Below are 13,102 nucleotides of genomic sequence, written 5' to 3'. Positions count from 1 at the left end.
TACTCAAAAATAATTTTGTTAAACTTCCTTGGAAGTTCAAGAATTTCCATCCATTGCTGCCTTTTAAGGGGTGGGCGCGAGAAATCCTCACCAGCATCTAATGCTCTTGCTCTCCTTGCAGGCTCCCTTCTCTTCCGGCACAGGCAACCTGTATCTCCTCTCTCAGAAGTGGTGTTAGAAGTGGTGCTGGTGAAGTTTAGAAAATGACAAGCCATCCAATTAGGCTGAAGCTTAGAATGGGTATGGGAAAGCAGTGAGGATCGGGCAGGAAGATCGAATGAGGCTCTCAGGCAGGGATGAAATTGTGGAGAGCCTTGGATGCAGTGGAGAGCCATAGAAATTATAGAAAAAGGGCAATAGAGAGAGCTGTAATTAAGGAAGAATAAGAGTGTGGATCTCTGTGAAATATTTTTGCAATACATTTGAGAGGACAATATATAGATAAGATAATTGTGATTAAAAAAACCTAAAACAATAAATTCATTTTCTGGACTTAAAAAAACCCAGAAGCCGTATATATTTGAACAAAGTAAAACATGATTGTTTTAATTACATGAGACTAGGAAGTCTAAGAATATGGAAAACAGTTTTCTCTAAAACTGATTATCCATGATGATTTGAGAAACTGAACTAGTGGGTTGTATTAAATTGCATGGAATTCTGTCCAAACAAGCCTCTCCAATTTACCTCATTCCTTTCTTCTCCACCGCCATCACCTGAAGGAATACAAGGCACTTGTCTTTCAGTCTGCTTGAATCCTGTATACCACCTCTACAATGAATTATTAGCATATTAAAAGCATTACTTTATAATACAGAATTTGCTTTCCTACTATATGAAGATTTTCAAGGTACAGCTACAAAAACATAGGGTACAGAGGGAAGGGCATTTCAAAACAAAGGGAAAAGCATGTGCAAAGCAGGGAAGAGTTAAAATTGCTGGAGCATAAAGTAGTGGGAGCTTCAGCTTGAGAGGTGTATGGGGATGAAATTTGGAGGGATAACAGGTGGGATAAGAAATCTGTTGCTCTAAAGCTGTTCCTGGACCATCCACATCACAATCAGGAGATGCTGCTAAAATTGAATACGGGGAGGGGTCCAAGGATCAGCTTCTAAGTAAATTTGCCAGGTGATTCTTACGCAAACTAAGGTTTAAGAAACTACTACTATACAAAATAAATAGCCCTTGAATGTCATTAAGAAGGAAAACTTCACTCTGGAGGCCTATGGAAATTGGATTTAAGGATCTGTTTGGGAAAGAGGCTGCTAGGAGAGGAATAATTTGGGAAAGGTAAGGTCTTGAGGGAGAGCTAGGATGCCTAGAGTTTGCCCTTTGGCCATTTTTAGAGTGAAAATATGTGTAACTTCTGATATAAGTGTGGGGTGGGGTTGGGGGGGATGAAAAAGAATATTTTAGAATTATTTGGCTATCAGTATTGACATTTATTTCTATTTCTTGTAATGATGCCATGTTTATGCAATAAAACACTTTCAAACAATCTTTATATATTAACTCCTTGGAAAATGAACCATTTTTATTCACTTAAAAAGCAAATCACTGACTTTAAAAATTACTTTCACCTTTTTCATTGGGGAAACCCTTTAAAAATTCCCGACTTGCAAGAGAACCTCCCCTCTTACTCTTCATGCTCGCAATTCATCATAGAGATGAGTAAATTCAGGTGGCAAAATCCATGCCTCCTCCACAATATCTTTTCTACACAACATTTTCCCGTTTTTTAAAATTCTTTCCTTTGCTTTTCACTCTCTCCACTTCGTCATCCTTCTACCCTCCCACCATATTTATTCCTCCTACAGGACCCCTGTCTGCAGTAGTAAAATGAGTTTTTCGTACCAGTTACTTAATTAACAGTGTCGGGTAGACACAGTGAAGCCCCGCCCCATAGGAGGAGCTAACACAGGCGGACCGAATTAGGTGGTCGATCGTTAACAAATGAACCCTTAATCTTTTTAGAGGAGCTAAACACACACAAAGGCCCAATCAGAGGCCGCGGTTCCAGGAGCTCGGTGGGCGGGGCTGGGCAAGCTACCTCCCACCTCCCAGCCTCCCGCAGCGGCCGTCCGAGCCTCGCGGGCTTCCGCACGCCCCGCCCCCCGACCAGGCGCGGCGGCTATTGGGCGGCGCACTCCTTGCAGTCGCCTCGGTTGCTGGGAGAGGGAGGGAGGGGGCGGGGCCTGAGGTGGGTCCGGGGGCCCGAGAGAAAGGCCGGGAGGCGAGGGCGGGCTGGGCGGATTTGACGAGAGCCGCGGCGGTTGGCGAAGCGGACGGGGCGCAGCCTCTCCGGTGTGAAGAGCAGTCCCCACTGACAGATCCCCTTCTTCCGGCCGCGCCACCCGGGAGGCGGATCCCCGGGGCCTGAGGAGGCTTCCTCGGCCCGGGCCTCCCTCCCTCTCCTACGAGTCACCCGGGCGGCCTGGGAGGAGGAGGAGGAGAAGGAAGTCGTCGGGGGCGGCGGCGGGCAGAGAACCCGCTCCTCCTTTCCCAGCGGCGGCGGCGGGGGCAGGACAATGGAGGTGGCTGTAGAGAAGGCGGCGACGGCGGCCGCGGCGGCTTCGGCGGCGGCCGCCGGGGGGCCCTCGGCTCCGCCGAGCGGGGAGAACGAGGCCGAGAGTCGGCAGGGCCCCGACTCGGAGCGCGGAGGCGAGGCGGCCCGGCTCAACCTGTTGGACACTTGCGCCGTGTGTCACCAGAACATCCAGAGCCGGGCGCCCAAGCTGCTGCCCTGCCTGCACTCCTTCTGCCAGCGCTGCCTGCCCGCGCCCCAGCGCTACCTCATGCTGCCCGCCCCCATGCTGGGCTCGGCCGAGACCCCGCCGCCCGTCCCCGCCCCCGGCTCGCCGGTCAGCGGCTCCTCGCCGTTCGCTACCCAAGGTGAGAGGCGGGTGCAGGCGCGGTGGGGGGTGGGGAGCCCGGGCAGGCCGGCGTCCTGGAGCGGCGCAGCGACCCGCTGTCATGTCGCCGCCGCCCGGGGTGCGCGGCGGGGGAGGGGCGAGGAGGGTCCGTGCTGCCGGCGGTGACATGGAGGGCCCGCGTGTTGTGCGGCGTACCGCGCGCCCCGCGAGCAACTTCCACCGGCGCTGTAGACTTGGCAGCGCTGCTGCTCCTGCTCCCCAGCATTCTCCCCCCGGGTGCGTGGCCCGTGCGACCCGCACTTTTGAAAACCTCTGTCGGAGTCTGCTGTAGTCTGTATGTCGGGTCCTTTGACGACTGCATCTAGTTAACCGCTGCCCTCTGCCTCCCCAAAGCTTTGTCCAGGTCCATATGATCCTAATCATCTCGTATGTACCCTTGTTATTTGAGCTGGAGAGGGGGAGGGAGGGATGAAGATGAAGTGATGGTGACTTTCTTTGATGATTGATTACAGATCGGATGCCGTCTATTTTTTGTCTTGCATGTTTTGGGTTATTTACTTTAATGAGCCCCCAGTTCTCTCCTCTCCGATGGGGACAAAGGAACTAAGAGACGGTGTTTTGTTGTCCTTCTCTTTCGGAGATTTTATTTTGAGACGGTAAATGGTAAAGAGAAATAGAACAAAGTGATTTGGGCTGCCGCATTTTCTTGTATTTTGTGGGCAGCAGCTGGAAATGTTGAAGTTACTGTTCTCTTTGTGGTGTTTGTTACTGTATAATGAGACTTTTGACAGGCAGTTCCCATTGCTAACGTTAACAGGTTTGAAACACTTAAAGTAAGCACAGTAAATTGTTTCTAGTAGAATAACTGAGGTTTTAAATGTTTATATTGCAAATATTTGAGCACCTCCGTTTAAAAAATACAAAGTAAGTGGAAATAATTCGTTTTTAATATATATACTGCCTTTTTTAAAGGGACTAGTTGATTTAATTAGAGATAAAATGCAGATTAAACAGTTGAGCTAGGTCAAAGAACAGATGAAATTGATGCTTTTAAATAGGTTGTAGTGTTAGATTCTTGATTTAATTATATGTTAGGAACAGTGTCTAGTTGAGAGAGACAGTTTTCCGTGGGTTTCTCTGTTTCTGCAGGTCTTGCCAGGGAAGGTACTGACTGCCCTTTGTTTCTGTTTTTAAAGGATGTTTGTACAAGGAAGAGCCTTGGAAGGTAGAGATAGTGTCTTCCACCAGAGCAAAGAATAGCCATGCATGTGGTGCAGTATAATAAAGATAGATGTCTCCTTCTGGAGTAAAAGGCAGGCATGCTTATTGCCCATCATAAAAGATGAGGGTTCCCTAGGCTTTGGTTTCCTCTCCTGCAACACAACCCATTGCCTGTGCAAGCATCAACTGCCCCACTTCACCTTGCCAGGTGGGAACTGGGCCTCTGGAAACCAGTGCAAAAATGTTGACGCTTTGGCTTATATTATTACTGGAAGTAACAAACTGCCCTTTGTATCTGACCTACAAGTATCGTGTCTTCAACCAGCATCCCTGGTAAGCTACTTTGTTAGCTTACAAGTAGGGTAAAATCTCAGATCCTTCACGCTGATTTGCTCTGACATGGCCCACCTGTTGGAAAGTTAGTACAGGTGAAACTTAAATTTTAGTTCTTAATTTTTAGACACTTTTAAGGGTTTCTTTTATTTATATTTTAAATGATTAAATGGGTCAGTAGCCGATTAGGAACTAAATTTTGCATAATTCTAGAATTAAGATGTATTGTGTGTCAGGCCATGACATTTAGATCTGAATGAATGAGAACATGGGTAATAAAAGCGCTGATCCTCAATTCTGAGGCAAGTTTGCAATTACAGAGAGTTCTCAAAATGTTCCAGTCTCCAAATATTTTTTTATCCTTGTGTTTGTATTGTAAGCAAGAGTTCAGGAAAGCATTTAAATTGGAAGATAATGTTTTTGTTTTTATACTAAGAAAGAAGAAGCCTTTGTTAAATGATACTTTCACATACACCTCTAAAAAATAGGGCTATCTTCAATAAATTAAAAATACTATCCTGAGTCTTAATAACTTGAATATTTTCTCCCTTCCTCTCTCCTTGCAAACTTATTTTAATACTAGCTGTAACAAAAGTTTAGGCAATATATTTCAGAACTACACTTGACCCTTGAACAACACAGTTTGAACTGCAAGGGTGCACTTATACACAGATTTTTTTCAATAGTAAATACTAGAGTAGTACAAGTAGTACAAGATTTGCGGTGGGTTGAATCCGAGGATGCGGAACTGGTGATAGGGAAGGCCGACTGTAAGTTATATTCGAAATTTCAGCTGTGGAAGGGTCAGTACTCCTAACCCCAAACTTGTTCAAGGATCAACTGTAAATAAATAGGGTTCACTTGATTATCTCTGTTCTTCATTCTCCTAATGAACTTGTGGGTACAGGCATCATAGGTCAAACTACAATACCTTCAGGAGCTAAGCAAGTAATTGAGATGGAGAACTATGAGCCTGGGGTAAAATAATAGGGAATGGTGGGGAGTGAAAGGAAAGGGGAGCAAACTGTACTAAGCTCCAGTAGATTGTCCTGTGATAGTGCAGGGCCAGGGTTGGAGGATCTTTTATTTATTTATTTTTTAACGAGAAGTCTGAAGTCTGGATTTTATGTAAAGTTTCTCTAGTATTAGATATTGGCAAGTAATTACACACACACACACACACACACACACACACACACACACACACACACACGTTCTGTAGGCCAAACAAAACAAGTGTTGTTGAAGCCACATGTGTTGCAATTATACTCTTTTAGATTTAGATAAGGGTTTTCAAATTTTAGCTCTACTAGAATCACCTGGTATGCCTGTTGAAAATCTAGATTTCTAGGCCTCTCACCCCAGAGAGCCCAAAATGTCATAGTTTTAGAGTTCTAGAGTATAATCATAAACCGTAGTTTTTTGGGGGGTTTTTTTGAGTTTTTTTTAGCTCAAGCTGTATTATATTGCAAAGTACAGTTGATCAAAGAGGATTCTTTAGAAAATTAAAAATTCAAGGTGTAGTGTTCTCCACAGTATTAGACCTAGTTTCCCTTTCTATTAAGTACTTTTTGGTGCTCCCTTTGTTATATCCTGAATGAACTTTATAGAAAGCAAGTCTTTTCTAACACATATTTTTTACAAAAATCAACATAATGGTTTGACTGTTTTAAAGAAGAAACAAAGCTAATTTATAGCAACAAACATATAATTTGTAAATGCTTAGACACAATTACACTAGCCACCAAGCCTCCATTGAGAACATTGGTTTAAACTTTTGTAAGGCAACCAGTTGGAAGGAATGAGGGTGAGTGACCACAAGCTAAAGTTGGTTTACTACCTCAGTCCTGACTTTCATTTTCTTAGTATGCAGTAATGTCCAGGAAAGAGGGAAGAACTTAGAAAACATTTTCTTTAGGTACATATTGGTACATGAAGTCAGGAGACAAACTGATCTTGGAGAAATGTTACAACATTGTGCAATATTTTGTAGGTGGATGTACTGTTCAGCCAAAGAGTAGCAAGCTCTAAGAGCTATTTTTAAAGAATACTGAGAGCACACTTTTGAAAGGGGTCAAGGGAGAGTAAAATATGAGTCCATCAGTTCTCTTTATTTTTTTTTATTTATTTTTTTTAAAAGACTTTTTATCTTTCTTTTTTTTTTTAATTAATTAATTTATTTATTCATTTATGGCTGTGTTGGGTCTTCGTCTCTGTGCGAGGGCTTTCTCGAGTTGCGGCAAGCGGGGGCCACCCCTCATCGCGGTGCGCGGGCCTCTCACTATCGTGGCCTCTCTTGAGGCTCCAGACGCGTAGGCTCAGTAATTGTGGCCCAGCCGTTCTACAGCATGTGGGATCTTCCCAGACCAGGGCTCGAACCCGTGTCCCCTGCATTAGCAGGCAGATTCCCAACCACTGCGCCACGAGGGAAGCCCAGTTCTCTTTATTAACTGGCGGTCTGTAAGATATAACTATCAATTATGGGAGCTGATTTCTTTTGGTTCTTGGAGAAAAGTGTTAATCACGTTTTGAGTACAATATATAATGACAAAGGATTTAAGATTTAAGATCTGTATACAATATTCACCTGCTGATGGAAGTTACTATTGATTTCAGTTTGGGGTTGTTATGAATAAAACCGTTATAAATATTTGTAGACAAGTCGTTATGTGAATATGTTTTCATTTCCTTGGGTAAATACTTAGAATTGGAATTGCTTGTTTGTGTCATAAATGTACGTTTACCCTGGAGTTCCATTTTGCATTCCCTCCAGCAGTGTATGAGAGTTCCAGTTAACGTCCTCACTAATTTGGGTGGTGTTAGTCTTTAATTTTAGCCATTCTAATATGTTTGAAGACGTATCTCATGATTTTAATTTTCATTTCCCCGATGAATAATAATGGGCATCTTTTCCTGTGCTTATTGGCTACTCTTACTTATTTTTGGTAAAATTTCAGTTTAAGGCTTTTGTAGATTTTTAAAACTAGGTGATTTGGCCTGTTACTGAAAAGTAAAAATTCTTTGTAAATGTCCAGTTTCCAGGCGCTCGTCTACATACATATATTGCAGGTATTTTCTTCCACTCCTTTTGCTTGCTTGTTCATCTTCTTTTTTTCTTTTTTCTTTTTTTGCTGCACCATGCGGCATGTGGGATCTTAGTTCCCTGACCAGGGATCATACCTGTGCCCCCTGCATTGGAAGCATGGAGTCTTAACCACTGGGCCACCAGAGAAGTCCCTCATTTTCTTTCTTTTTTTTTTTTTTTTAACTTTCTATTTTATTTCGGAGTATAGCCAGTTAACAGTGTGATAGTTTCAGGTGCACAGCAAAGGGACTCAGCCATACATATGCACGTATCCATTCTCCCCCAAACTCCCCTCCCATCCAGGCTGCCACATAACATTGATAAGAGTTCCCTGTGCTGTACAGTAGGTCCTTGTTGGTTATCCATTTTAAATATAGCAGTGTGTACATGTCCATCCTAAACTCCCTGACTATACCTTCTTATTGATGGTGTCTTTTGAAAAGCTGAAGTTTTAAATTTTATCTAGTTTATAATTTCTTTTTCTTTTACTGTTAGTGATTTTAGTGTTCTAACAATTCTGTGCCTACTCCAAGTTTACTTAGATTTTTCTCCTGTCTTTTCTTTCAGTACTTTTATAGTTTTAGCTTTTATATTTAGATCTGTAATATATTTTGGGTAATTTTTGTGCTAGGTAAGGGTTGAGGTTCATGTTTTTAACCGTATGTTAAAGCACCATTTATTGAAGAGAGTACTTTCCCCATTATATTACTTTTGGGATTTTTGTAAAAAGTCAGTTGAACATATATGTATGGTTCTGTTTCTCTACTCTCTGTTCTATTGATCTATTCGTTCAGTACTAATAATGTTTTTTTTATTTTTAATTTAGCTTTTTAAGCAGATTTTGAAATTGGACAATTTTGTTCTTTTTCAAAATTGTTTTGGCTCTTTAAAGTCATTGCATTTCTTGACAAGTTTTTAGAATCGAATTATCAATTTCTACACAAAAGTGCTATGATTTTCATTGGAATTGCATTGAATCTAGATATCAATTTGGGGAGAATGATCTTAATGATATTGACTGTTCCTATCCATGAACATGTTTTATTTCCCATTTATTTAGATCTTTAATTTCTCTCAGTACTCTTATAGTGGTCTTGGGCAAATTTTGTGAAGTTTATTCTAAAATATTTTATGATAATGTTCTTTAACAATATTGAAATTGGTGTTTTAAAATTTTTCATTTCCAATTACTTGTTGCTAATATATTGAAATACAATTGGCTTTTGTATATTGATTGTATATGCTACTCTCTTGCTAAATTCAATTATTAAATCTAGTAGTTTTCTGTAGATTCCTTAGGAATTTCTACATAGACTATCATGTTACTTGCAGGTAGTTTTACTTGTTTCTTTTCATCCTTTATAATTTGTGACATTTTCTTCCCTTATTGCACTAGCTAGGACTTCCGGTAGCATATTGAATAGAAGTTTAATTTCAATATTAAATGAGAGATGACATCCATTTTCTTATTCCCGATCTTAGGAGTAAAACATTCAGTCATTCACCACTAATATGTTAGCTTGTTTGTTTTTTATAAATGCCCATTATCTAAATTAAGAGGTTCCCTTCTATTCCAAGTGTACTGAAGGTTTTTTTATCATGAATGAATGATAAATTTTGGTCAAATGCATTTTCTGTATCTATTAAAATGATCATATGGTTTTTCTCTTTTTTTTTTCTGTTGCTGTGGTGAATTACATTGATTTTCAGATGTTAAACCAGTCTTGAATTCTTGGTGTATACCGCACTTGGTCATGATGTATTATCCTTTCTGTGTACTTCTGGATTTGAATTTCTAACACTTTAAGGGTTTTTTTTGTTTTTTCTTCATGGGGAACATTGGTGGTGTGGTTTTCTTGTGTTTTTACCTGATTTTGGTATCAAGGTAATACCTCAAAACGTGGTGTGAGGTGTTCCCTCCATATCTATTTTCTAAAAGAGTTTTTGTAAAATTACTATTAATACTTCTTTAAATACTTGACAATTCACCAGTGAATCCACCTGGACTTGGAGTTTTCTTTACAGGGAACGTTTTGATTAGGAATTCAGTGTCTTTAATAGAGATACAGCTATCAGATTTTTTGTTTCTTCTCAAATCCATTTTGGTAAATTGTTTGAAGAAAATTATATGATTCAGCTAGTTTGTACATTTACTGGCATGAGTTTGTTCCCAATATTCCCTTATCCTTTTAGTGTTTTCAGGAGCTGAATGATGTCCCCTCTTTTGTTTCTATATGTAACTCATATTTATTCTTTTTCTTGGTTACTATTACTAAGGGCTTATCAACTAACTTTTGGCTTTGTTAATTTTATTTATTGTCTCTGCTTTAAAGGTATAATTTTTTCTCTAAGCATGTGTTAGCCATCTCAAACAAATTTTGTGTTGTGTTTTTATTAACATTCCATTAAAATTTTTTAAAATTTCTCTTGTGATTTCTTCTATGACCGATGGGTTGCCTAGAAGTGTGTTAATTTATAGGTATATGGGGGATTTTCTAGATAGCTTATTTCATTGTAGTAAGAAAATGCTCTGTAGGGTTTAAATCTTTTGAAGTTTATTGAGACATTTTATGTTCTAGCATATCATCTATTTTGGTGAATGTGCACTTAAAGAATTTAAATTCTACAGTTGTTGGGAGTAGTGTTCTGTAAATGTCAATTAGGTCAAGTTGGTTGATAGTGTTGTTAAAAAAAATTATATTTTTATTTTTGTTGTTGCTAGGTTTGGTTTTTTGTTGTTGTTGTTTTAAAGCTGTACATATTTTAAATTTATTTATTTATTTTAGGCTGCATTGGGTCTTTGTTGCTGCACGCAGGCTTTCTCTAGTTGCAGCGAGCAGGGGCCACTCTTCATCGTGGTGCATGGGCTTCTCATTGCAGTGGCTTCTCTTGTTGCGGAGCACGGGCTCTAGGCGCACGGGCTTCAGTAGCTGCGGCACGCAGGCTCAGTAGTTGTGGTTCACGGGCTCTAGAGCGCAGGCTCAGTAGTTGTGGCGCGTGGGCTTAGTTGCTCCGCGGCATGTGGGATCTTCCCGGACCAGGACTCGAACCCGTGTCCCCTGCATTGGCAGGCGGATTCTTAACCACTGCACCTCCAGGGAAGTCCCTTTGTTGTTGTTTTTGTTTTTGTCTGCTTGTTCTATCAGTTATAGAAAGAAGAATGTTTAAATCTTCAATCATGATTGCTGATTTCTCTCTTTATTCCTTTAATCCAGTTAGTTTCTGCTATAAGTATTTTGAAGCTTTGTCTTACTGATGAATTGCCTGCCCTTTTTAACACTACGAAATGTTCTTCTCTATCATTCATACTACTATTTCATGACCTATGCATTGTCTTATATTAATATAGCTACCAGTTTTATCTTTGTGTTTAAATTGTTTATTTTTCCATCCTTTTACTTTTAACCTTTATATTTAAAGTGTATCTCTTGTAGATAGTGTATGGTTGTGCCTTGCTTTTTTATCCAAGTTGTAAAATTTTGCTTTTAATTGTTTAATTCATTTACATTTTAAGTAATTTATTAGTATGGTCCAATTTAAGATTACCATCTTTTTATTTATTTTCTCTTTGTTCCTGCTGGGCCTCTAGTATCTTTGCTCTTCTCTCAATCCCTTAGCAGCTGCTCTCTGGTAGACTTCTGGTAAGTCTCACTCTGCACATGCGTGGTAGCCTTCAGCCAAGAATTTGGGGAAACCCTGCATAGACTACTGGCACCCTTCCTCTGTGCAGTTCCCTTCTCTCCAGTGCTTATCTGTTTCACAGCCCAAATTTTCCTCTGGCTCCTAAGCTGTGTTCTACTGAGCCTCTAGTTCCCTGTACCATGGTCAGGATATAGTTCCCAGGCAGAGAATCAAGATATTATAGGGGCTCACTTCCTGAGTTTATTCTTCCCAGTTATATATAGTTATTCATGTCAGGCAAGCTTGCCTTGGTACTAGTTACTCTGTCCTGGTGAAAAGTTGATGTCCGAAGACCATTTTTTAATCACATTGCACTTTTTTCATATACTCAAATGTGGGTAATCAGCAAACTTTGGTTCTTAGATCCTTAGATTTGTCCCTTTAATTTTTCTTAGAGACCACACCAATTTAAACTATCACCTAGATGCACACATCTCTCGTGTCTTCCTGTTACCTTGACCCCTTTCTCAAATTTTACGTGCATTTTCAAGTATGCACTAGACCAGTAGTCTCTAAAATGGGATGTGTGCTGCATTATGAAATAAAATTCTAGTGAGGTGAGGGAAAACATTAGAACTTATTTGCATAAATTAAGCTTGAAAGTACTTGATGTGTAGATTGTTGTGGTCACATGAATAAGCATGTTAACTGGCTACATTGCACGTATTGTACACAATGTATCCTGAGGGAGGAGTCAGGGCTGCTGCAAGTCCAAAAGGTACCTTTGTGTGAGTTAGAAATAAGCATGGAATAAGCGTGGCGTATGTAGCCCCAGGGAATACATGGCTTAGCAAATGGAATGCGAATAATCCTCATTTGCCCTCTAAAATTAGGCAGTCCCTTGTGCTGTATCTGAATGGGTCTCCCCTCACCTACCCACCAAGTTTAATTGTTCTTAGAGCCCTGGAAGATTGGGACCTAGAACTAGGAATAAATCTTCTCATAAAAGAAAAAAACAAAAACAAAACTATACACAGCTGCCCTGGAGGTGATGGGATTTCTCTACTGCACACTCTGTTGTATTTTTTTTTCTCCCACAAATTGTAACACAATTTAGATAAGTAAGTTTATGGATTTTCACATCTGTTTTTAACTAAAATGACTGTCAAAAGATTGAAAATCATGGTAGGCCATTACTAGGACCCTAGTGAAGTTAGGGTCTAATCTCCATTCCTAGAGAAGTTCCATATGGATGCCACTCAAAAAAGCCCCTCAGTTTCAGCAGTCTGGAAAGTCCCTAAATTATAAGATGTAGGGCACATGTGCAATAGCCATAAAAAATGATCCCCCCCACACATCTATGGTCAATTAATCTTCCACAAAAGAGTCAAGAATATACAGTGGAGAAGAAGTCTCTTCAATAAGAGCTGCTGGGAAAACTGGACAGCTACATGTAAAAAAATGAAATTAGAACATTCTCTAATGCCATATACAAAAATAAACTCAAAATGGATTAAAGACCTAAATATAAGACTGGATACTATAAAACTCCTAGAGGAAAACATAGGCAGAACACTCTTTGACATAAATTGTAGCAATATTTTTTGGATCTGTCTGCTAGAGTAATGGAAATAAAAGCAAAAATAAACAAATGGGATCTAATTAAACTTAAGAGCTTTTGCACAGCAAACAAAACCATAAACAAAATGAAAAGACAACCTACAGAATGGGAGAAAATATTTGCAAATGATGTGACCGACAAGGGACCAATTTCCAAAATACACAAACAGCTCATACAGCTCAATATCAAAAAAACAAACAACCTGATCAAAAAATGGGCAGAAGACCTAAATAGATATTTCTCCAAAGAAGACATACAGATGGCCAACAGGCACACGAAAAGATGCTCAACATCGCTAATTATCAGAGAAATGCAAATCAAAACCACAATGAGGAATCACCTCACACT

The 13,102-nt window shown here is 40.2% G+C and overlaps 1 protein-coding gene across 3 annotated transcripts in view; it reads left to right on the top strand.

The window, feature by feature from the left end:
* Positions 1 to 2,226: 2,226 nt before the first annotated feature.
* TRIM24 (tripartite motif containing 24) overlaps positions 2,227 to 13,102 on the top strand; it is a 93,071-nt gene continuing 82,195 nt past the window's right edge. For 2 of the 3 annotated variants that reach the window (XM_036863292.1, XM_036863293.1), the window contains exon 1: positions 2,227 to 2,892. In XM_036863292.1, coding sequence (XP_036719187.1) covers positions 2,529 to 2,892 — 364 coding nt within the window. In that variant the 5' untranslated portion in view covers positions 2,227 to 2,528. The remainder of the gene's footprint in view (positions 2,893 to 13,102) is intronic. The other variant, XM_036863291.1, reaches the window with a different exon arrangement.

Source organism: Balaenoptera musculus, chromosome 9 (genome assembly GCF_009873245.2).
Source record: "Balaenoptera musculus isolate JJ_BM4_2016_0621 chromosome 9, mBalMus1.pri.v3, whole genome shotgun sequence".
Taxonomy (NCBI): domain Eukaryota; kingdom Metazoa; phylum Chordata; class Mammalia; order Artiodactyla; family Balaenopteridae; genus Balaenoptera; species Balaenoptera musculus.
This window is presented reverse-complemented; position numbering and strand designations above follow the sequence as displayed.